The sequence below is a fragment of the Meles meles genome, chromosome 8, assembly GCF_922984935.1.
Source record: "Meles meles chromosome 8, mMelMel3.1 paternal haplotype, whole genome shotgun sequence".
NCBI classification, from domain to species: domain Eukaryota; kingdom Metazoa; phylum Chordata; class Mammalia; order Carnivora; family Mustelidae; genus Meles; species Meles meles.
In genome coordinates this window covers 53,333,005-53,359,912 of record NC_060073.1, presented here as the reverse complement: position 1 = coordinate 53,359,912, position 26,908 = coordinate 53,333,005, and the positions used below count along the sequence as shown (strand labels likewise).

Genomic DNA, 26,908 nt, shown 5'->3' with positions numbered 1-26,908 from the left:
TTGTATTTCAAAAAACACTGGGATAGTCCGCCAGATCGCTAAGAAGAAAATCCTTTCTCAAGTCCAGGGTGGTTAGGGCAGGGTAGAAGTCTCGCCCCTCTGGCTTCTGCAGTAGTGACAATGATTAAACAACATGAGCCTTCAATTAAAAAAAAAAAAAATACCAAACACCAGATGGAGAGAGTATAGCTCAAGGCTAATGTTTATAATTTCTATTTGGATCCATTTCTAAATCTTCCTAGGGCTGGTGGTGGGGCTGGGGAGGGGGTGGTTAGTGGGTGGAGAAAAGGAAGACTAGGGCTTTGAAAAAAAAGAATACCACGAGGGCTCTGACTAATGCAAACAACTGAAATGGCTTGCAAGTGTCAGAAAGAGAGCACACTTCAGCAAGACATGCCCAAGATCCCAAAGGACAAGCACTGCGTTTTCACAAGACACAATTCCCATTACTGGCTTCTTCATCCCCATAAAATGGAGCAAAAGAAGACAACAAACCGGTAAACAAAATGAGTAATACTGGTACTGAATCCTAGCTAGGATAATGAGAAAAGACGAGATGTTGCCAAATAATGAAATGAAATAAATCTGTGTCAGCCAAGCTGCATGGAAAGCGGCAGATGGGCCTTGCTGGGACTCACACTGGCCCTGGCCTAGCAGCCAGGGGCCAGGCACAATGTGGGAAGCCAGAGAACGCACAATCCATTTGCACACTATAATAACTGGCAGGTTCAACCTGAATGCCAACCACTTTTTGCCTGCAAAGGTTGCAAAGCAGGGGTTTTTGATGCAGTGGAGTGTGGAGAGACATATTTTAAAAATATTTACTGTTGTTTTTTTTTATGATTATGAAAGTTATACAAACTCACTACAGAAAATTTTTAAAAACACAGACAAGTTTTTTTTTTTTTTAAAGATTTTATTTATTTATTTGACAGAGAGGGATCACAAGTAGGCAGAGAGGCAGGCAGAGAGTGAGAGGGAAGCAGGCTCCCTGCCAAGCAGAGAGCCCGATGCGGGGCTCGATCCCAGGACCCTGAGATCATGACCTGAGCCGAAGGCAGCGGCTTAAACCACTGAGCCACCCAGGCGCCCCAAACACAGACAAGTTTTAAAAAGAAAACAAGTCACCCAGAATCCCACCACTGATAATAATTTGTTGTGTTACTTCTGGCCTTTTTATCATATATAAACATACTGTGTGTAAAATGTTACACTCTGATTTTTAAAATTCAACATTCTATCATGAGCTGCAAAATATACCATATACAACTACATAACTGACACGACTGGCCGTGTCTCTTCTGTATGACATGTAGTCTTTCCAACTTTTTTTTTTAATGATGATATGTTAGTCACCATACAGTACATCATTAATTTCTGATGTAGTGTTCTAAGATTCATTGTTTGCCTATAACACCCAGTGCTCCATTCAATCCGTGCCCTCTTTAATACCCAACACCGGGCTCAACCATCCCCCCACCTGCCTGCCACCAAAACCCTCTGTTTCCCAAGTCCATAGTCTCTCATGGTTCATCTCCCACGCTGATTACTGCCCCCTTCATTTTTCCCTTTCCAATTTTCCCTTATTGTAAGTAACATGGCAGTTAAGATCTCTGAATATAAATCTATGTCTACTTCCCTATTTCTTTAAGACAGACCACTAGAAATGAGAACTAAAGGGCCTAGACATTTTCAAAGCCTGTTTTTACACTCTACCAAATTGCTTTCCAGAAGAATGTATATTTTCTGTCCTACCAGTGATGTAAAAAATTGTCCATCTGATCACATCCTCATCATCACTGCCAGTGGCATGTGAAGAATCTTGCCAAGGCACTGTCAGTCCACTGGCTTAACTATGGACAGAATGCTAGGTAAAACAGAGCTTAGCTACCCACGGCCCTCACAGCCTACTTGGTCAAGGGCAGGGGCTGGAGCAGCTTACTTGCTAGTTAGCTCCTAGCCATGAATACTTAAGAGAAGTCCACTTTATTCTCCACACCAAGGACTAAGCTTACCTTTGGAGTTCCATGGCTATCTACTTTGGTTTAATAGGGGAAGGCCTGCTAAGGAAAACAAATAGTGACCCACAAATGGGCTGCTGAAGTTCCTCATTATCAGCCAACATCACTGGTTATTTAAGAACTTCATTAAAAATATGAGCAATCTATAAAACTCATTGATCCTATGAAGTCAGCAGGGGAACCAAAATAAGCAAACTGTGTAAACAGCCCCTAAAAAGAACAACAGTCAATGTTGGAAACAGGAGTTATCACCTTGTAACTGATACTCCCAGTAATATTCAAAAAAGTACTGCACTGGTAAAACCCAACCAGACTTCAAGGGAAGCAAACAGGAAATAAGAGCTGTTAGAAATAGAAAACATTTAAACTTGAAAAAGGAAGAAAATAAAATAAAATGGACAGGTCTAAAAACCAAATTAGTAAGACCAGAAGTAAATGTATAGGAATTCTTCTAAGACAAAGGTAAAAATGACAAAGTAATGGAAATTGTGGGGAAAAAAAAAACCCCACAGACTGCACTGAAAACTGATCCAGGACATCCAATCTCCAAATTGCTGGAATTCCAGGATGAGGGCAGAGTAGGTTAAATGGAAACAATTAAAAAAAAAAAGTTACAAAAGAAAATATGTAGCTGAAGAAAGACTCAAGTCTTCAGATGGAAAAGAGTCACTAAATGCTAGGCAAAAATACTATGAAAAATCCACATACACACTCAGATATATGCCAGTGAACCTGCCCAAATGCAGATGTTTAAGTATTAAAAGATCGTAAGTTTCCAGCCAGAAAACTAGCTTAAACCAGACTGCCTATTGAGAAAAAGAATCAGGCTGTGATAAGATTTCTCATTTCCAACATCAAATGAAAGATAATACAGCAGTGTTTTCAGACTTACAAAGAAAAATGGTATGATCAAATAATTATTTGTATAAAGGTGAAAAATGGTATGTGTAGATATCAAAGTACTCAGAAAGTACACCAATCTATAAGGGGATGAGAGGGTAGGGGGTGAAGGTACTTAAGAATTCTGACAAACACACACAAAAATTAAAAATTTTGAGAACATACTGTATATGAAAAAGTGGTAAACAATGAATTAATAAGAATGATCAATGTAAACTAATTTTGATAATGTGGTTAGAAATTAATGCCATTTAATGGTTAGAAATTGTTGAAATACTTAAAAGAGGCTAATATATTTGAAAGTTAATACCACGTGGGAGCTAAAATTCTATATACTTTCAACATCACTTAAGAGAAAGACAGAAAATAAACCTTATGAAGATTTTACCTTATTTGGGAACAAGATTATATAAGAAGATTTGCAATTTAGAGGAGAAAATGAATTCCAATTTTCATTTCTTTGATTACTAGAGAGATTGAAATACTTTTTTAGCAAGGTGCATTTTTTTCTTTTGTGTACTGCTTATACGGGAGGATATAGTGTTTTATAAATTATAGAATACTTTATATATTAAGGGTATCGACTTCTTTTCAGTCGTTTGTTACAAATACTTTTTCTAGTTTAGTGTTGGGTTTAAGTTGTGTGGTATTCTCTAATCTACAGAAAGTAAAGGTTTTACATATTTATTAGGCTACATTATCCTTTTCCTTAAAATTTTTTTCATTGCTTTTAAAAAATTTAATTGCAGTTTCACATTGTAGTTGTAAAAAAAAAAAAAAATATATATATATATATATATATATATATATATATATATATATATATATAAATCCCATGTACCCTTTACCCAGTTTCTCCCAATGGTAATATCTTGCTAAGCTATACAACAGTACACAACCAAGATATTATTATTGATAGAGTCAAAAGGGCATAAGGAATCCTGTGGATGTTCTATACAGAACATTTCTACCACAAAGATCCCTTATGCCCTTTTATTGCCACACCGATTCCCTCTTGCCCCCTATTTCCTCCTTAACTTCTGGCAACTACCAGTCTGTTCTCCATTTCTATAATTTTACCATTTAAAGAATGTTATATAATTGCAGAATATGAAACCTTTTGGAATGAGACTTTTTCACTCAGTATAATTATCTGGAAATTCATCCACATTGTTGCGTGTATAAATTTCTTTTCATTGCTGAGTAGTATACCAAAGTATCAGCGCACCACAGTTTGTAACCATTCACCTACTGAAGGATGTTTGGGTTGTTAGCAGTTTGGGGTGACTATAAATAAAGCTTCCATAAATATTCATATATAACTTTTATGTGAATTTAAGTCTTAAGTTCTGGGATACATGCCCAGGAGTGCAACTGTCAGGATGTATAGTAGTTGAAGGTTTATGTAACTGCCAAAATGTTTTGCAGAGTAAGTGTACATCCCCGCCAGCAATGTATGAGTGGATCTAGTTTCTCCATGTCCTTGCCAGCATTTGGTGTTGTTACTGTTTTTTATTTTAGCCATTCTGACAGATGTGTAGTGGTTATTTCATTGTGACTGTAATCTTCAGAGAGAATTCTTCCTATTTTTAGCTGATTTCTGCTCTGTGCATATATGTGAAAGAACTACCCAAGGCCAGGAGAACTACTGACAGCATTAGGCCCCCAAATTCTTGGTACTCATACATAGCTGGGAATAGTTCATGTTCCTACTAGCCGCAGTAGAAAAACATTGTAGAGCCATCAGACAGAATCCTAAGAAGGGTACTGCCTTATTAGTGGGGTTAAATTAGCCAGAGTAAAGGCTGCTCTGGACCCATTCTCACAAATCTTAAAAACAAGCCTTATAGGAATCCACCTGATTTAGGTAACTTAACTGTGGGTTAAGAAGAAGTCCAACAACTATTTAAAGTACTAAAACAAAATCCAGAGTCCAATAATGTAAAATCTGCAATATCCATCATCCAGTCAAAATGTACTAGGCATGCAAAAAGGGCATGAAATTAGGCCCTACAGCAAGGAGAAAAATTAATCACTAGAAATAGACCCAGATGATAAGATTAGCAGCTAAGACTTTTAAAGAAGCTATTACAAATATGCCTTATATTTTAAAGAAGGTACAAGACTATATGAGAAATGAAATAGTTAAGAAATGAAAGACGTAAAAAAAACCCAAACAGAATGTCTAGAAATTATAATATCTGAATTAAAAATACATTAAATGAGAGTAAGAGGAGATCATATACTACTAAAGAAAAGATTAACAAACTAAAGGCACATCAAGAAGAATTATCCAAAATTTAGCATGGTATGCATTAGAGAACAGATTATACACAACCTATCGGGCAATTTCAAAAGTCTAAACAAATGTGCAACTGAAGAATCAGAAATGGTGAGGAGGAAGACAGAAAGAGAAAGAGAGATTATTAATAAAATAATGGCCAAAATGGTTGGGGGGGGGGATCAATCAAGGATCGAGGCTGCCACCTTTAGAAACTAGAAAAAGAAACTGCAAATTAAACCAAAGTGAGCAGAAGGAAGAAAACAACAAAGCAGAGAAATCAAAGAAATAGGAAACAGAAACCAAAGTACAATTCTTTGAAAAGATATAAACCTCTGGCCAGTCTGATCAGGAAAAAATTTAGAGAAAGAACAAATTACCAGTATCAGGAACAGAACAGAGAACATCCCTATACATTACGTACATTAAATGAATATAAACAACTTTATTCTAATAATACGTTTGACCATTTAGATGAAATACATAAATTCCTTGAAAGAAACAAGCTATGAAAGCTCATTCAAGAAGAAATAATCTGCGTAGCACTATATGTGTTAAAGAAATTCAATTTGTAGTTATGTAAGTCTTACCAATAAGAAAACTCTAAGCCCTGGGGCGCCTGGGTGGCTCAGTGGGTTAAAGCCTCTGCCTTCAGCTCAGGTCATGATCCCAGAGTCCTGGGATCGAGCCCCACATCAGGCTCTCTGCTCTGCAGGGAGACTGCTTCCTCCTCTCTCTCTGCCTGCCTCTCTGCCTAGTTGTGATTTCTCTCTGTCAAATAAATAAAAAATATTAAAAAAAAAAAAAAAAAAAAAGAAAACTCTAAGCCCTGATGGTATCACTGGAAAATTCCATATTTAAGAAAGGAAGTAGCAATTCTATACAAATGCTTCAGAAAATATAAGGAACACATTACAATGTATTACCATGCAATCACAACCAAAAAGATTGCAAGAAAGCAAAAGCACAAACAAATATTCCTTATAAACACAAAATTAAAAAGTCCTTAGCAGGGCACCTGGGTGGCTCAGTGGGTTAGGCCTCTGCCTTCAGCTTGGGTCATGGTCTCAGGATCCTGGGGTCGAGGCCCACGTCGGGCTCTCTGCTCAGCGGGGAGCCTGCATCCCCCTCTCTCTGCCTGCCTTTCTGCCTACTTGTGATCTCTCTTTCTCTGTCAAATAAATAAATAAAATCTTAAAAAAAAATTAAAAAAGATTAAAAAAACTAGTCCTTAGTAAATTGAACCTAGCCATATAGAACATCATAACAAAACAGATTTTATCCTAGGAATGTAAAGTTGTTTAAACATTCAAAAAAAAAAATCAATGTAATTCACTGGATTAATAGATAAAAACAGAAAAATATGACCTCAGTTAACAAAAAGCATTCTGCAAAATTAAATATCCATTTGTGATTAAAAACTCTCAGCAAAGTAACACTGGGAGGAAGGTTCCTCAACCTGAAAAGAAGCATCCATGAAAAGCCAACAGCTCACATCATACTAATAATGGAGAATGTGTGAGGGCTTCCCTCTAATATCAGGAAAGCAAGGATGTCTGGCCTCACTACTTCTATTCAGTATTGTGTGACAGTTTCTGACAAGTGCAATAAGGCAAGAAAAATAAAAGACATATTGATTGGAAAGTTAGAAGTAAAACTGCCTATTCACAATTTGATTCTCTAAATAGAAAATTCTATGAAATTTAATCTTAAGAGATCTAAAGAAAAAAAGCTACTAGAACTAAGTGTGTTTAGAAAGGTGATAGGAAACAAGGTCAGAATTAAAAAAGTAATTGTATTTCTATATAGTAACAAGCAATTAGAAATTTTAAAATAAACACAATATCTTCAAAAATATGAACTACTTAAGCATAAGTTTATAAAATATGTATAAGATGTATACATTGAAAACTATAAACTCTGCTGAAAAATTAAAGATCTAAATAAATGGTGAGATGTAAAATGTTCATGTACTGAAAGAATCAATATTGCTATAATGTTAATTCTTCTAAATTGATCTAAAGATTCAATATGATGCCGATAAGAATCTCACTGGACTTTTTCATAGAAACTGACATACTGATTCTACATTTATGTGAGAATACGAAGGGCCTAGAATCACCAAAATAATTTTGAAATAAAAGGGGAAAAAAACCAAGTTGAATTTGCGCTACCTGATTTCAAGACTTAATATACAGACACAGTGATAAAGACATTGTGATATTGTTAATAAGTATAGACATGATTTCACTCATATATGAAATTTAAGAAACAAAACAAATAAAAAAGAGAAACAGGGGTACCTGGGTGTCTCAGTTGGTTAAACGTCTGTCTTTGGCTCAGGTCATAATCTTGGGGTCCTGGGATAAAGCCCCACATCAGGCTCCCTGATCACTGCTTCTCCCTCTCCCTTTCCCCTCCCCTGCTCATGGTCTCTCATTCTCTCTCTCTCAAATACATAATAAACTTAAAAAAAAAAAACCAAAAAAACACCTCAGACTCTTAAATATAGGAAACAAATTGGTGGTTGCCAGAAGGGTGAGTGGGGGAAAGATGAAATAGGTAAAGGGGATTAAGAGTCGTCAGTTACCGGGGCGCCTGGGTGGCTCAGTGGTTTAAGCCTCTGCCTTCGGCTCAGGTCATGATCTCAGGGTCCTGGGATCGAGCCCCACATCAGGCTCTATGCTCAGTGGGGAGCCTGTTTCTCCCTCTCTCTCTGCCTGCCTCTCTGCCTACTTGTGACCTCTCTCTCTGTCAAATAAATAAATAAAATATTTAAAAAAAAAAGAGTCATCAGTTATCACGATGAACACTCAGTAATGTATAGAATCGCTGAATCATACTGAATACCTGAAACTCATAACACTGTATGTAATTATACTTGAATAAAAAAATTTTAAAAAGAGAGAATCCAGAATAGACCCACCCATACATTGTCAACTGATTTTGAAACAACATGCCAAAGTAATTAAATGTTCCAAAATAAATAGGAATAAATTGGATATCAACATGGAAAAAACAATTAATCTCAGCCCTAATACCTCATACCCTATATTAAAAACTAGCTCAAAATGGCTCCTAGGCCTAAATATAAGTTAAAACTATAACACTTCTAGAAGAAGAAAATATAGGAGGTAGGCAAACAAGTTAGGTAAAGATCATAAAAGAGAAAAATGATAAACTGAATTCATTATAATAAAAATTCTCTTTGAGCAATGCCACTAAGAAAATAAAAGGGAAAGCCACAGTTTAGGAGAAAATATTTGTAACATATATAACTGATAATAAACTTATATCCAGAATATGAGAACTTCTGTAAATCAATAAAAACAAATCAACCCAATTAAAAAACTGACCAACAATGTGAACAGACACTTTACTAAAGATACACAGATGGCGAATGAATACATTAAAAAATGTTCATCATTATTAGCCCTTGGGGAAATGCACATTAAAGTTACAACTGAGATACCACTACATTCACTAGAATGGCTAAAAGTAAAAAGGCTGACAATACCAAGTGACAATACTCTAATACTCATATATTGCTGGCAAAAGGCAAAATGGCAAAGCCACTTAGGAAAACAGGTTGACAGTTTCTAAAAATGTTGAACATACAGTTAACATAAAACATAACATAAAAGCTCAGAAATAAATCTCATTCCTAGGATATACCCCAAAGACATAAAAATATATGTTCAAACAGATGTGTATGCACAAGTTCATAGCAGCTTGATTCATAATAGCTCAAAGCTGGAGACAACCCAAATGTTCTTAAACTAGTGAACAGAAAAACAAACAGTATATCCGTGTAACAGAATACTACTAAGTGATTTTTTAAAAATACTGATACATTTAATGCATGCTCTCAAATTATGCTTTAATTATGCTAAATTAAAGAAGCCAGAAACAAAAGAGCATATGCAATATGACCCATTTGTGGTAAAACTATAGGGACAGAGGGGCACCTGGGTGGCTCAGTGGGTTAAGCCTCTGCCTTCGGCTCAGGTCAAGATCTCAGGGTCCTGGGATTGAGCCCCGCATCGGGCTCTCTGCTCAGCGGGAAGCCTGCTTTCCCTCTCTCTCTCTGTCTGCCCCTCTGCCTACTTGTGATCCCTCTCTGTCAAATAAAAAAAATAAATAAATAAAAAACTATAGGGACAGAAAGTGGCTACATTGTTGCCAGGACAGTTGAAGGGATTGCCTCCGAAGGGGAAGGGAATTTCCCGAGAGGACAGAAGCATCCTAGATCATGATTGTGGCATAGTTATACCACTCTACACATCTGTCAAAACTTACTCAACCAGACACTTAAAACTGGTGAATTTTATTATATATACATTATATTTAAAAACGTTTAAAGATCTCTTTTCTGGGGCGCCTGGGTGGCTCTGTGGGTTGCACCTGCCTTCGGCTCAGGGTCCTGGGACCATGATCTCAGGGTCCTGGGATCGAGCCCCGCCATCGGGCTCTCTGCTCAGCAGGGAGCCTGTTCCTTCCTCTCTCTGCCTACTTGTGATCTCTCTCTGTCAAATAAATAAATAAAATCTTAAAAAAAAAAAAAAAAAGAGATCTCTTTTCTGGGCTGACAGCTAACCAAGAAATGACAAGACACTGTTTACCTTCCCAGTCTTCCATGTAAGGGGCCTCTTCAGCTTCTTTCTCTGGAGTGGGTCTGTCAGTGAATTTTCCTTCTTTTATGACCCTGGTGATTTCTCGGAGCTGATGCAGCAACCGTTTTTCTTGGTCAGAAGTCACAGTCTGTGCTCTGCTTAGAGATATTAGACAACCCAACCATTTAATGGTAAATGAATTCCTGGGCAACGAATATAGACATCATTATGACCTTTCTGGATCCTAGAATAGGATGTCCAAGAGCAGCAGGTAAGTATTCTAGAAATTGGTCCTGGAAATGTACAGCTGAAAACTAGGTATGTTACTTCAATGTTTGATTTTATAAATGAGGAAACTAAGGCCCAGAAAAGATCAAAGGATTGCACAAGGTCCCACAATGAATTAAGGTCAATAATGGCACCAGTACCCAGATGTTTCAGCTTTCAGTTCAGTGTTCTTTCAGTATACTTCGCCGCCCTGATTCTCTAATCTCCAAGAAATTTCACTGTTACTCTTATTACCCTTTTACTATAAACCGCTTTTTTATGAAGCAAGGCCATCAAAAGAAAATGTACTGAGTCATTAGACTTAACTATGGAAAAATATCCTGGCCCAACACCGGAACCACTAGGCTGCATCTACTTGTGCAGAAATAAAGATACACCTGTACATTTCAGAGCTGTGTCATTCTGACAAATCAGTCATCTAGACCAGAGAAACTGAGGCCCACAGAGGGGAAATTCTACATTTATTCCTATTGCTAGTTCACGTCATCACTTGAACTACAACTAAAGTCTCCTGACTTCTGAAAACATTCTATGCAATTCTTAAAGCACAATGCTCAAGTTCCAGTTTAGAAAACCTGGGTTTGAGTCCCAATTTAGCTGAATAACTCTGGGCAGATGTGTACAAAAATGAGGCTCAAGATTAATGGTGGGATGATTTTCTTTGAGATGGAAGCTCTGCATCACACTCATAGGCAGACAAAGTCCTACTCAGAAGACTGAGAACTGGTTTGGGACTAGTTTTATTTAGTGGCAGGATTTAACAGAGACTACTTATTCTCTTCTTAAAAATACAAATCATTCCATGGCAATATAAATTCATGAAGGAAAAATGACCTTTAATACTAGCCTCCAAGAGGTGCCTTCAATTTTTTCTCATCAGCCAGTCTCCAGTTTGTGTTCCTATTTATGCTTAGCCTAACAAACTTTAGCCTTAATGACTAACGGGAAAAAAGTGTTCCTCCCACCAGTGTTAGGATGGTAAGTGAGGAAAATGAAGGTGCAACTTTTCCACAGACTACCAGTGGGGAGAAAACAGAAACACCATGAGCTCCATTTTTTCCACACTAAAGGGCCTCACAGCCATGAAGTTGAAGAAGCCTGTTTGTCCCACATTCAGCTAAAATCTTACCTGTAGCGGACCTTTTTTTTTTTTTTAAGATTTTATTTATTTGACAGACAGAGATCACAAGTAGGCAGAGAGGCAGGCAGAGAGAGAGAGGAGGAAGCAGGCTCCCTGCCAAGCAGAGAGCCCGATGCGGGGCTTGACCCTGAGATCATGACCTGAGCGGAAGGCAGAGGCTTTAACCCACTGAGCCACCCAGGTGCCCCTGTAGCGAACCTCTTGCAGTTCTGTTCTTCCTATCGGTACAGGAGTCCTGACTTGTCACAACTGCTCATCTGCTCTACAGAACTCCTAATTCTTCTTATTACAACAACTCACTTTGTGGGGAGCTTCTGACTCAGCTAAAAGAGCCTATTTGTTAGAATCTAAAATATAGAAAGAACTTATAACACTCAAAAAACAAATAACCCAGTCAAAATATGGACAGAAGACATCCAGAGACATTTTTCCCACGACAATGTACTGATGATCAACAGGCACATGAAAAAAGGCTCCAACATAACCATTACAAAAAAATACAAATCAAACCCACAATGAGATATCACCTCACACCTGTCAAAATAGCTAAATCAAGAACACAAGAAACAACAGGTGTTCGCAAGGATGTGGAAAAAGGGGAACCCTCTTACACTGCGGTGGGAATGCAAGCTGGTGCAGCCACCCCAACAAACAGTATGGAGGTTTCTCAAAATGTTAAAAATAGAGCTACCCTATGATCCAATAATTGCACTACTGGGTATTTACCCAAAGGATACAAAAAATACTGATTTTGATCAAAGGGGTACACGCATCCCGATGTTTATGGCAGCATCATCAACAACAGCCACATTACGGCAAGAGCCCAAATGTCCACTGACTGATGAATGGATAAAGAAGATGTGCTATACATATACAGTGGAATATTACTCGGCCATACAAGAATGTAATCTTGCCATTTATAATGACATGGATGGAGCTAGAGAGTACTATGCTAAAGGAAATAAGTCAGACAAATATCATATGATTTCACTCATATGTGCAATTTAAGAAAGAAAACAGATGAACATAGGAGGGAAAAAGAGGCAAACTAAGAAACAGACTCTTAACTACGGAGAACCAACTGAAGGTTACTGGAGGGGAGATGGGTAGGGGGATGGGTTAAATGAGTGATGGGGATTAAGGAGGGCACTTATTGTGTTGAGCACTAGGTGTTATATGTAAGTGATAAATCACCAAATCCTACACCTGAAACTAATTTTACACTGTATATTAACTGGAATTTAAATAAAAACTTGGAAGGGAAAAAAAAAGAGCCTATGTGCTTATCACAGAGTTCTGGCCCTGGGATGCACATGTTACTTCTCTGGACTGTACTCAGTGCATTTTCATTTTTACTGAATGAAACAGTCCTGACTCTGTTTCCTAATTCATGGAAAACCAGAACTCCTAAGATTTCTTAAAAGAGATAGGTTGGCTAGGAGAAGCAGAAACAGGCAAGTGAAGCTTTCTCAGAAAATTCTAAATAAAAGCATCCTCTTTTACCTCTGAACAAGCATATTCCTATTGTCCATATCATGCATTAGGCAATTAATCATGGTCTGCCTCACAGCTTCTGAATTTATATAATGACTGTTTTCATAGATTCCTCATTGTCTCAGTTCCATCTGATAGTCCTGGAGGACACTGGTAAGTTCAGGACAGTACAGGCACTGTGCCATGAACAATGCAAGCACTCAATAAGTATGTGTCAGTTTAATTGGTCCCCATTTCCTTACAACCTGTTTTCTCCCACCTCCCTGAAATCTGACTTCTACTCCATCATTATACCAAAATTTGTGACAATCATCAATAACACTTTACTCTCAAGTCCAAGAATCTTTTTTTTTAACATTTCATTCTTCTTAACTTCTCTGTACTGTGGGCCATCCTCTCCTTGAAATGTTATCTTCCCTTGGCTATTGAGACCTCTGTATTCCTCCCACTTTAACTATTCCTTGGACCTCTGATCCTAGCTCACTTACCCCCATTCACCTCCTAAATACATGGATTTTCTGAAGGCTCAAACCTTGGGCTCTCACTTGTCCATTCTTTCAGTCATGCCCTCAGGAAGACCCAGTATCACAAATTAAACCAATGCTGCTGCATAGATGAAACCCACACTCTACCTCTAATCCTGACTTATCTCATGAAAACCAGTCTCAAAACTCCAGTGATCTAGGCCTTTCCACTTAGAAGCCTTGCTATTAATGAAGTTAATCTTAAATTCACTCTTCAAAACCAGGGCTTAGTTGGCCCAGGATGAGGAACAGCTGCATGAGCAGCCAGGTTTGGAGAGGGTGGATAGAGCAGATTTCAAGATACTAGAAAAATAGAAGGTCAAGTTAGAAGATACTTGATCAGACTTTGAATATTATAAACCCAGAGAAATAATCAAGTTCTGAATCCAAAAGTAAAGCAGAGAATGAAACAGTTTCTTACAACACCATTCATGATTAGAACAGAATTCAGACCAGCAAAAGACTGCAAGCAACTACCACACAGTATGATGTACCTCAAGAATTTGATCTCATCTCTCCCCATGGCCCTTACTTACCTCCAGCCAAATGACTTTCAAACTTGTGTCCTTGGTCCTGACCTCAATATTCAAACTTCCTATTGTTGTTCTACAACATACACAGATATTTTAATCGCACCTCAACTATATTCGAAGCTGAACTCAAAGCCAATCCCTATACCAAAGTCCTGTTTTCTTTCTCCTCTTCTATGTTTTTATGTTGGTTGATATCATCATTTTCCTGGTCATTTGGACCACAAATGTCCAACTCTTCTTTATCTCTTTATTCTCTTTCATTGCTATTACCTAGTTTTCCTTTTGGGGAACCAACCCCTCTTTTGCTCACAGTGCAAAGGTTAGAGTGAAGTTATCCATTCCCTTATCTCTCCTTCAACAGTGGCCAAGTGGCCACATGGCCCACAGCCAATCATCACACTCGATCCCTTGCTGCAGTGACTGATTCAGTGATACACACAGGACCCAAGTTGGACTAGTTGTACTTTCTCCTAAAACTGAGTGTTAAATGCAATGAAGCCAGATCTGAAAACTTTTCATGTTAATTCATTCTGACAGCAGACCTTGAAGAACTTGTCCATTTGTTTCTGTCCTCTAACTCCCCAGAGCTTTTCTGGTTCCCCCTCTTTCTGAAACCTGGATTTCCAGCTATTCCTTTGACATTGTGAGCTAAGCCATACCTTTCCAATGAATTTTGTCACTTCTCCAAATTTTTGCTACCCAGAGTTGACTATTTGCTACCAAGGATTCCTAAAAACAGCCTGTAATTTTTAAAAAACTATTTATTCATTTATCTAAGTAATCTCTACACCTGACATGGGGCTCAAACTCAAAACCCCGAGATCAAGAGTTATATGTTCTTCTGACTGAGCCAGCCAGGTGCCCTCAGCTGGAATTTTTTTTTTTTTTAAGATTTTATTTATTTAAGAGTGAACGTGAGAGAGAGAGAGAGAGAGAGAGAGAGAAAGAATGAGTGACGGGAAGGGCAGAAAGAGAGGGAGAAGCAGACTTCCTGCTGAGCAGGGAGCCTTATGCAGGACTCAATCCCAGGACCCTGGAATCATGACCTGAGCCAAAGGCAGATGCCTCGCTGACTGAGCTACTCAGACAACCCAACAGTCTGCGATTTTTTTTTCCTCCCTTTTGTCAAGTCCCCTTGATTTGCTGGAGCTTTTTCCATACCTTCTAGCATATAGCTGCTCTACCTATCACTAGAAGAGTTACTTTTCTAAAGTACAGCAGATCACATTTCTCCTCAAAAGCCTTTATAGGCACTCCACTATAAAGAAAATGAATTTCAAACTTCTCAGCCTACCATCCGGGACCTTCCAGTCTGGGCCCAGTTTACTTTCCTAGCTTTTTCTCCCCTTAATTATCTCCTACCCATTTACTCCAGCTCTGATATGCTCTACTCCAGTTACTCAGGACTACATAGTGTTCCAAAAACAGGTCTTGACTTCTCATCTTATTTGCTGTTTGTGCTACTACCCCCTCCTCTGAAATGTACCCCCACCCCAAACTTTGCCTGAGATCACTTCATCCTGCAAGGCTTATCCAAATTCCTCCTTTTCCACAGAGCTTCTGTGGTAGACAGAATCATGTTCCCTTCCCCACTCCCCAAGAAAGTCGACATCCTAATCCTTGGAACCTATAATGATGTTACTCTATATAAAAGGGGACTTACAACTATAGATAGATTTAAGGTTGCAGATCAGCTGGCCCTAAATAGACATTATCCTAGATCATCTGTGAGAGCATATGTAATAATAAGGGTCCTTAAAGATGGAAGACAGAGGCAGAAAAGGTCAGAGTAATAGATGTAAGAAGGTTGCAACCCACTGCTGCAGGCCTTGAAGATGGAGCAAAGGGTCCATTGAGCCAAGGAATGTGGGCAGCTTCTAAAACCTGAAAAAGGCAAGGAAATGGATTTCCCCCTGGAGCCTCCAGAAGGAAATGCCGTCCGCCCAGTGTAGGACATCTAACAGATCTGTGAGATGAAAACGGTGTTGTTTTAAAGCATTAGGTTCGTGGTCATTTGTTACGGCGGCCACAGGAAAATAATGCCATCCCTGGAGTACACTCACTCTGACATATAGCTCCTTACAGAGAAAATAATACCTACCACTGACAACCACAGAGGGCTGCAAAGAGCAAATCAAACAAGGTGCCAGAGAAGATATTATTGCTGAGACAGTCTGCTTTACTTGAAGTACTTTCTTCAGATTTACCTCATTCATTCTTTAACAGCCTAAATAATTTTATAAACATCTCAATTAAATCAGAAAAAAATTTCAAAATAACATACAATATTAATTTATAATTAAAATGCTCAGAAAACATGAGAGACTATGGACTCTGAAAAACAACCTGAGGGTTTTGAAGGGGTGGGGGGTGGGAGGCGGGTGGCAGGTGGTGGGTAATAGAGAGGGCACATATTGCATGGAGGACTAGGTGTGGTGCAAAAACAATGAATACTATTACGCTGAAAATAAATTAAAAAATGCTCAGAAAACAAAAAATAAAAAGGAGCTTACTCAACTTGATAAAGAACATCTACAAAAATCCTACAGTTATAGGACGCCCAGGTGGCTCAGTTGGTTAAGTTCCTGCCTTCGGCTCAGGCCATAATCCCAGGGTCCTAGGATCGAGTCCTGCATCCGGCTCCTTGCTCTGCAGGGAGCCTGGTTCTCTCTCCGCCTCTGCCTGCTTGTGCATGCTCTCTCTCTCTCTGATGAGTAAATAAATAAAATCTTAAAAAAAAAAATCCTACAGCTAATATCCTACCTCATTCATTCTTTCAACATGTTCTGACATAGTCAGTGCACCAGCACCAGGAATACAAGTTTGAACAATGAAAATTTCCTATCTTCAAGAAGATTACAGGGCACTAGGGAACACAGAAAAGTTAAGAGAAGATCAGAAAGTAATACAATGCTTACAATATTCAGCCAGCCTACGTGGCATGGAAGCACATCAGAGGAACACCTAGCTGAGTTTGAGGTTCAGGATAGGATGCTAAGAGAAAATGATGTCTAAGTTGAGACCTATAAGAAAGAGTTAAAATAAGGGCATGTGGGATGGGAGTCGGGGAGACAGTCAAAAAAGGAAAAAGTATCTGCAAAGTCCTGGAAGCAAAAGAAGATGGGTATTTTAGAGGAAAAGCAAGTAGTCAGTGTGGGTGGAGCACAGAGAGAGTGATAGAGGAAGATAAAGCAACAAAGGGCCATGGGTGTCGGACCATCTAGGATGATATTGGCCATGTAGGGCCATGTCACCCAAGACCATTTAAGCCAAGTTAAAGATTCTATTCGTTACTAAGAGCAACAGGGACCTGTTAAAGGGTTAAAACAAACAAAAAAATATAATCCATTTGTTTGGAAGAGAAAGTGAATTGAAGAGAAGCAAAATTAGAGAAAAGAAAACCACATGAGCTACCACATGATATAGGCTTGCCCTATGTCAAAAGTAAAGGCCTCAGGGCAATATCCTTGATGAACAAAGATGTAAAAATCCTCAACAAAATATAGCAAATTGAATCCAACCATATGCTAAAAGGATCATTCACTATGATCAAGCAGGATTTATTCCAGGATGCAAGGATGGCTCAATAGCCACAAAACATGATAAACACACTAACAAAACAAAGAATAAAATTAATCTGATCATCCCAATAGATGCAAAAAAAAATTGACAAAATTCAACATCTATTTATGATAAAGTATCAACAGTGAGCTTAGAGGGAACATACCTCAATATAATAAAGGCTATAAGATGAACCCACAGCAAACATCAAGCTGGAAGCTTTTCCTCTAAGATCAGGAATAAGATAAGAATGGTCCCTCTTGCCCGTTTGTTCAACATAGTACTGGAAGTCTTAATCTTAGCAATCAGATAAAAAATAAATAAAAGGTATCCAGACTGGTAAGGAACAAGTAAAACTGTTTGTATTTGCAGATGACATGGTACTATAGATGGAAAACCCTAGAGACTCTACCAAAAAACTATTCCACCTAATAAATGAATCCAGTAAAGCTGAAGGATACAAAACTAGTATACAGAAATCTATTTTATAGAAACCTGCATTTTTATATACTAATAATGAAGTAGCAGAAAGAAAAATTAAAACAATCCTATTTAGGGGAGGAGTCAAGATGGCAGAGAAGTAGCAGGCTGAGACTACATCGGTAGCAGGAGATCAGCTAGATAGCTTATCTAAACATTGCAAACACCTACAAATCCAACAGGAGATCGAAGAGAAGAACAGCAATTCTAGAAACAGAAAATCAACCACTTTCTGAAAGGTAGGACTGGCGGAGAAGTGAATCCAAAGAGACGGGAAGATAGACCGTGAGGGGAGGGGCTGGCTCCCGGCAAGCGGGGGAGCAACGGAGCACAAAATCGGGACTTTTAAAAGTCTGTTCCACTGAAGGGCATTGTTCCAGAGGCTAAACCGGGGTGAAGCCCGCGTGGGGTCAGCGTGGCCCCAGGTCCCGCAGGGTCACAGAAGGATCAGGGTGTCTGAGTGTCGCAGAGCTTGCAGGTATTAGAACGGGGAAGCCGGCTACAGAGACAGAGCCAAGGAGTGAGCTCTTAGCTCGGGGTTACCTTGAACCGGTCACAGGCTGGGTGAGCTCGGAGCACAGCCGGAGGCCGGGGATATGGGAGTGATTGGGCGCTGTTCTCTGGGGACACACTGAGGAGTGGGGCCCCCGGCTCTCGGCTCCTCCAGGCCAAAGACTAGGAGGCCGCCATTTTCACTCCTGTCCTCCAGAACTCTACGGAAAGCATTCAGGGAACAAAAGCTCCCGAAAGCGAACCCGAGCAGATTACTTAGCCCGGCCCCTGGTAAGGGCGGTGCAATTCTGCCTTGGGCAAAGACACTTGAGACACACTACAACAGGCCTCTCCCCCAGAAGATCAACAAGAAATGCTAATGGACATCAGAAGAAACCTGGGGTGGCAATCCTTATATCAGATCAATAAGATGTTAAGCCAAAGACTATAATAAGAGATGAGGAAGGACACTATATCATACTCAAAGGGTCTGTCCAACAAGAAGATCTAACAATTTTAAGATTTTATTTATTTATTCAAGAGATAGACAGTGAGAGAGAGCATGAGCGAGGAGAAAGTGAGAGGGAGAAGCAGACTCCCCGTGGAGCTGGGAGCCCGATGTGGGACTCGATCCCAGGACTCCGGGATCATGACCTGAGCTGAACGTAGTCGCTTAACTGACTGAGCCACCCAGGCGCCCGATCTAACAATTTTAAATATCTATGCCCCTAATGTGGGAGCAGACAACTATATAAACGAATTAATAACAAAATCAAAGAAACACATCAATAATAATACAATAATAGTAGGGGACTTTAACCCTCCCCTCACTGAAATGGACATATCATCCAAGCAAAAGATCAACAAGGAAATAAAGGCCTTAAATGACACACTGGACCAGATGGACATCACAGATATATTCAGAACATTTCATCCCAAAGCAACAGAATACACATTCTTCTCTAGTGCACATGGCACATTCTCCAGAATAGATCACATCCTGGGTCATAAATCAGGTCTCAATTGGTATCAAAAGATTGAGATCATTCCCTGCATATTTTCAGACCACAATGCTCTGAAGCTAGAACTCAATCACAAGAGGAAAGCTGGAAAGAACCCAAACACCTGGAGACTAAACAGCATCCTTCTAAAGAATGAATGGGTCAACCAGGAAATTAAAGAAGAATTGAAAAAATTCATGGAAACAAATGATAATGAAAACACAACGGTTCAAATCTGTGGGACACAGCAAAGGCAGTCCTGAGAGGAAAATATATAGCGGTACAAGCCTTTCTCAAGAAACAAGAAAGGTCTCAAGTACCTAACCCTACACGTAAAGGAGCTGGAGAAAGAACAAGAAAGAAACCCTAAACCCAGCAGGAGAAGAGAAATCATAACGATCAGAGCAGAAATCAATGAAAAAGAAACCAAAAAAACAATAGAAAAAAATCAATGAAACTAGGAGCTGGTTCTTTGAAAGAATCATTAAGATTGATAAGCCCCTGGCCAGACTTATCAAAAAGAAAAGAGAAAGGACCCAAATAAAATCATGAATGAAAGAGGAGAGATGACAACTAATACCAAAGAAATACAGACAATTATAAGAACATACTATGAGCAACTCTACACCAACAAATTTGACAATCTGGAAGAAATAGATGCATTCCTAGAGACATATAAACTACCACAACTGAACCAGGAAGAAATAGAAAACCTGAACAGACCCATAACCAGTAAGGAGATTGAAACAGTCATCAAAAATCTCCAAACAAACAAAAGCCCAGGGCCAGACGGCTTCCCAGGGGAAAGAAGAACATTTAAAGAAGAACTCATTCCTATTCTCCTGAAACTGTTCCAAAAAATAGAAATGGAAGGAAAACTTCCAAACTCATTTTATGAGGCCAGCATCACCTTGATCCCCAAAACAGACAAGGATCCCATCAAAAAAGAGAACTACAGACCAATATCCTTGATGAACACAGATGCGAAAATTCTCAGCAAAATACTAGCCAATAGGATTCAACAGTACATTAAAAGGATTATTCACCACGACCAAGTGGGATTTATTCCAGGGCTGCAAGGTTGGTTCAACATCCGCAAATCAATCAATGTGATACAACACATTAATAAAAGAACAAAAACCATATGATACTCTCAATAGATGCTGAAAAAGCATTTGACAAAGTACAGCATCCCTTCCTTATCAAAACTCTTCAAAGTGTAGGGATAGAGGGCACATACCTCAATATTATCAAAGCCATCTATGAAAAACGCACCGCAAATATCATTCTCAATGGAGAAAAACTGAAAGCTTTTCCGTTAAGGTCAGGAACACGGCAGGGATGTCCATTATCACCACTGCTATTCAACATAGTACTAGAAGTCCTAGCCTCAGCAATCATACAACAAAAGGAAATTAAAGGCATCCAAATCGGCAAAGAAGAAGTCAAACTATCACTCTTCACAGATGATAGGATACTATATGTGGAAAACCCAAAAGACACCACTCCAAAACTGCTAGAACTTGTACAGGAATTCAGTAAAGTGTCAGGATATAAAATCAATGCACAGAAATCAGTTGCATTTCTCTACACCAACAACAAGACAGAAGAAAGAGAAACTAAGGAATCAATACCTAGGAATAAACCTAACCAAAGAGGCTAAGAATCTATATGCAGAAAACTATAAAGTACTCATGAAAGAAACTGAGGAAGACACAAAGAAATGGAAAAATGTTCCATGCTCCTGGATTGGAAGAATAAATATTGTGACAATGTCTATGCTACCTAACGCGATCTACACATTTAATGCAATCCCTATCAAAATACCATCCATTTTTTTCAAAGAAATGGAACAAATAATCCTCAAATTTATATGGAACCAGAAAAGACCTCGAATAGCCAAAGGAATATTGAAAAAGAAAGCCAAAGTTGGTGGCATCACAATTCCTGACTTCAAGCTCTATTACAAAGCTGTCATCATCAAGACAGCATGGTACTGGCACAAAAACAGACACATAGATCAATGGAACAGAATAGAGAGCACAGAAATAGACCCTCAACTCTATGGTCAACTAATCTTCGACAAAGCAGGAAAGAATGTCCAATGGAAAAAAGACAGCCTCTGCAATAAATGGTGCTGGGAAAATTGGACAGCCACACGCAGAAAAATGAAATTGCACAATTTCCTTACACCACACACGAAAATAGACTCAAAATGGATGAAGGACCTCAATGTGGGAAAGGAATCCATCAAAATCCTCGAGGAGAACACAGGCAGCAACTTCTTCGACCTCAGCCGCAGCAACATCTTCCTAGGAACATCGCCAAAGGCAAGGGAAGCAAGGGCAAAAATGAACTATTGGGATTTCATCAAGATCAAAAGCTTTTGTACAGCAAAGGAAACAGTTAACAAAACCAAAAGACAACTGACAGAATGGGAGAAGATATTTGCAAATGACATATCAGATAATGGGCTAGTGTCCAAAATCTATAAGGAACTTAGCAAACTCAACGCCCAAAGAACAAATAATCCAATCAAGAAATGGGCAGCGGACATGAACAGACATTTCTGCAAAGAAGACATCCAGATGGCCAACACTCATGAAAAAGTTCTCCACATCACTCGGCATCAGGGAAATACAAATCAAAACCACAATGAGATATCACCTCACACCAGTCAGAATGGCTAAAATTAACAAGTCAGGAAATGACAGATGCTGGCGAGGATGCGGAGAAAGGGGAACCCTCCTCCACTGTTGGTGGGAATGCAAGCTGGTGCAACCACTCTGGAAAACAGCATGGAGGTTCCTCAAAATGTTGAAAATAGAACTACCCTATGACCCAGCAATTGCACGACTGGGTATTTACCCTAAAGATACAAACGTAGTGATCTGAAGGGGCACGTGCACCCGAACGTTTATAGCAGCAATGTCTACAATAGCCAAACTATGGAAAGAACCTAGATGCCCATCAACAGATGAATGGATAAAGAAGATGTGGTATATATACACAATGGAATACTATGCAGCCAAAAGAAATGAAATCTTGCCATTTGCGAAGACGTGGATGGAACTAGAGGGTACACGCTTAGTGAAATAAGTCATTCGGAGAAAGACAACTATCATATGATCGCCCTGATATGAGGACGTGGAGATGCAACATGGGGGTTAGGAGGGTAGGAGAAGAATAAATGAAACAAGATGGGATTGGGAGGGAGACAAACCATAAGTGACTCTTAATCTCACAAAACAAACTGAGGGTTGCTGAGGGGAGGGGGGGTTGGGAGAGGGGGAGTGGGGTTATGGACATTGGGGAGGGTATGTGCTATGGTGAGTCCTGTGAAGTTTGTAAACCTGGCGATTCACAGACCTGTACCCCTGGGGATAAAGCTACATTATAGGTTTATTAAAAAAAAAAAAATCCCATTTACAACTGCACCAAAAAGAATACTTAAGGATACATGTAACCAAGGAAGTGCGTGTATACAAGGCTAATACCATCTTGCACAAATCCACCATGATGACCATTCTGTGTCCTGAGGCCTTCTTTGGTATGGCACTGCCCCCCAACACATATTCTTTTTTTTTTTTTTCCTATTTATTTATTTTTGTTTATTTTCAGCATAACAGTATTCATTGTTTTTGCACCACACCCAGTGCTCCATGCAATACTGCCCTTTCTATTACCCACCATCTGCTTCCCCAACCTCCCACCCCCCACCCCTTCAAAACCCTCAGGTTGTTTTTCAGAGTCCATAGTCTCTCATGGTTCATCTCCCCTTCCAATTTCTCTCAACTCCCTTCTCTTCTCCATCTCCGTATGACTTCCATGTTTTTTGTTATGCTCCACAAATAAGTGAAACCATATGATACTTGACTCTCTCTGCTTGACTTATTTTGCTCAGCATAATCTCTTCCAGTCCCGCCCATGTTGCTACAAAAGTTGGGTATTCATCCTTTCTGATGGAGGCATAATACTCCATCGTGTATATGTACCACATCTTCCTTATCCATTCATCCGTTGAAGGGCATCTTGGTTCTTTCCACAGTTTGGCAACCGTGGCCATTTCTGCTATAAACATTGGGGTACAGATGGCTCTTCTTTTCACTACATCTGTATCTTTGGGGTAAATACCCAACAGTGCAATTGCAGGGTCATAGGGAAGCTCTATTTTTAATTTCTTGAGGAATCTCCACACTGATCTCCAAAGTGGCTGCACCAACTTGCATTCCCACCAACAGTGTAAGAGGGTTCCCCTTTCTCCACAACCTCTCCAACACACGTTGTTTCCTGTCTTGCTAATTTTGGCCATTCTAACTGGTGAAAGGTGATATCTCAATGTGGTTTTAATTTGAATCTCTCTGATGGCTAGTGATGATGAGCATTTTTTCATGTGTCTGATAGCCATTTGTATGTCTTCATTGGAGAAGTGTCTGTTCATATCTTCTGCCCATTTTTTGATATGATTATCTGTTTTGTGTGTGTTGAGTTTGAGGAGTTCTTTATAAATCCTGGATATCAACCTTCTGTCTGTACTGTCATTTGCAGCTTTTGATCTTGATGAAGTCCCAAAAGTTCATTTTTGCTTTTGTTTCCTTTGCCTTTGGAGACATATCTTGAAAGAAACTGCTGTGGCTGATATCGAAGAGGTTACTGCCTATGTTCTCCTTTACTATTCTGATGGATTCCTGTCTCACATTGAGGTCTTTTATCCATTTCGAGTTTATCTTTGTGTACAGTGTAAGAGAATGGTCAAGTTTCATTCTTCTACATATAGCTGTCCAGTTTTCCTAGCACCATTTATTGAAGAGACTGTCTCTTTTCCATTGTATATTTTTTCCTGTTTTGTCGAAGATTATTTGACCATAGAGTTGAGGGTCCATATCTGGGCTCTCCACTCTGTTCCACTGGTCTATGTGTCTGTTTTTATGCCAGTACCATGCTGTCTTGGTGATCACAGCTTTGTAGTAAAGCTTGAATTCAGTTAACGTGATGCCGCCAGTTTTTTGTTTTTCAACATTTCCTTAGCAATTCGGGGTCTCTTCTGATTCCATACAAATTTTAGGATTATTTGCTCCAGCTCTTTGAAAAATACCGATGGAAGTTTGATCGGAATGGCATTAAAAGTATAGATTGCTCTAGGCAGTATAGACATTTTAACAATGTTTATTCTTCCGATCCAAGAGCATGGAATGGTCTTCCATTTTTTGTGTCTTCTTCAATTTCTTTCATGAGTGTTCTGTAGTTCCTTGAGTACAGATCCTTTACCTCTTTGGTTAGGTTTAGTCCCAGGTATCTTATGGTTCTTGGTGCTATAGTAAATGGAGTCGATTCTCTAATTTCCCTTTCTGTATTTTCATTGTTAGTGTATAAGAAAGCCACTGATTTCTGTACATTGACTTTGTATCCTGCCACGTTACTGAATTGCTGTATGAGTTCTAGAAGTTTGGGGGTGGAGTCTTCGGGGTTTTCCATATAAAGAATCATGTCATCTGCGAAGAGAGAGAGTTTGACTTCTTCCTTGCCAATTTGGATACCTTTTACTTCTCTTTGTTGTCTGATTGCCGTTGCTAGGACTTCTAATACTATGTTGAACAAGAGTGGTTAGAGTGGGCATCCTTGTCGTGTTCCAGATCTCAACGGGAAGGCTGCAAGCTTTTTCCCATTGAGGATGATATTTGCTATGGGTCTTTCATGGATAGATTTTATGAAGTTCAGGAATGTTCCCTCTATCCCTATACTTTGAAGTGTTTTAATCAGGAACGGATGCTGGATTTTGTCAAATGCTTTTTCTGCATCAATTGAGAGGACCATGTGGTTCTTCTCTCTTCTCTTATTGATTTGTTCTATCACATTGATTGATTTGCGAATGTTCAACCAACCTTGTAACCCAGGGATGAATCCCACCTGGTCATGGTGGATAATCTTTTTAATGTGTTGCTGGATCCTGTTTGCTAGGATCTTGTTGAGAATCTTAGCATCCATATTCATCAGTGCTATTGGTCTGAAATTCTCCTTTTTGGTAGGGTCTTCGCCTGGTTTGGGGATCAGGGTAATGCTGGCTTCATAAAAAGAGTCTGGAAGTTTTCTTTCTGCTTCAATTCTTTGGAACAGCTTCAGGAGAACTGGTGTTATTTCTTCTTTGAAAGTTTGGTAGAATTCCCCAGGGAATCCGTCAGGTCCTGGGCTCTTGTTTTTTGGGAGGTTTTTGATCACTGCTTCAATCTCGTTACTAGATATCGGTCTATTCAGGTTGTCAATTTCTTCCTGGTTCAATTTTGGGAGTTTATAGTTTGCCCCCAACACATACTCTTTATTTGACCACACCCTTAGGTACATCCTTGAGGTATAAGGTCCTTGATATTCTCTGGAGATACAACTGTGATCCTAAAACATTTCCTCCCAGGTTTCCCAGCATATACTCCCCAATCTGTAAGGTTATAAAAGCAGGGCTTATGGTAGGTGAGACTGGAGATCTACTGGTCTTGCAGCCACCCACAACACACTTCTGCTCATAACTCCCTTTAATAAACCCATTTGTTATCAAACTGGATTCTTCAACTTTTTTCTTCCATCTTATGGCTCCTTAGGCCTTTGGAGATCATTTTGCATATGCTTCCCTTCCATAGAACAAGGTTAAAGACCTATACTCTGAAAACTAAGACATCAGTGAAAGAAACTGAAGACAACACAAACAAATGGAAATATATACCACATTTAGATGGAAGAATAACCTCAAACTCAGCTAGGTGTTCCTCTATACTACCCAAAGCTATCTACAGATTCAATGCAATGTCCATCAAGACACCAATAGCCTTTTTCACAGAACTACAACAAATACTAAAATCTGTATGGAACCACAGAACACCCTGAAAAACCAAAGCAATCTTGAGAAGGAAGAACAAAGCTGGAGGTATCACAATCCCAGATTTCGAGATAAACTACAAAGTTGTAGTTATCACTTTGGTACAGTAAGGTACTGACACAAAAATAGACATAGATCAATGGACTAGGATAGAGAGCCCAGAAATAAACCCACACCTACAACAAAGGAGGCAAGAATATACAACAGAGAAAAGACAGTCTTTTCAATAAATGGTATTGGGAAAACTGGACAGTTACATGCAAAAGAATACAACTGAACCACTTTCTTACAAAATACACAAAAATAAACTCAAAATGGATTAAAGACCTAATGTGATACCTAAAACTGTAAACTCCTAGAAGAAAACATAGGAGAGTGGCTCCGTCAGTTAAGCTACTGCCTTCAGCTTGGGTCATGATCCCAGAGTCCAGGGATCGAGTCCCTCATCGGGCTCCTTGCTCGGCGGGGAGCCTGCTTCTCTCTCTGCCTCTGTCTGTGTGTGCACGCTCTCTCTCTCTCTCTCTCTCTCTGACAAATAAATAAATAAAATCTAAAAAAAAAATAAAAGGAAAACATAGGAAATAATTGCTTTGATATCAGCCTTAGTGACAATCTTCTAGATATGTCTCCTTAGGTAAGGAAAACAAAAGTGAAAACAAATTATTGGGACTACACTGAAATAGAGTTTTTGCACAGTGAAGGAAATCATCAATG

The 26,908-nt window shown here is 39.2% G+C and overlaps 1 protein-coding gene across 9 annotated transcripts in view; it reads right to left on the bottom strand.

The window, feature by feature from the left end:
• The window catches only part of RIC3 (RIC3 acetylcholine receptor chaperone), a 63,974-nt gene that overhangs the window by 2,716 nt on the left and 34,350 nt on the right, over window positions 1-26,908 (bottom strand). For 6 of the 9 annotated variants that reach the window (XM_046015457.1, XM_046015459.1, XM_046015456.1 and 3 more), the window contains one exon: window positions 9,825-9,973. The exons of 1 other annotated variant lie outside the window; for it this stretch is intronic. In XM_046015457.1, the coding sequence (XP_045871413.1) occupies window positions 9,825-9,973 (149 nt within the window). The remainder of the gene's footprint in view (window positions 1-9,824; window positions 9,974-26,908) is intronic. 2 more of the 9 variants (XM_046015458.1, XM_046015464.1) reach the window with 1 other exon arrangement.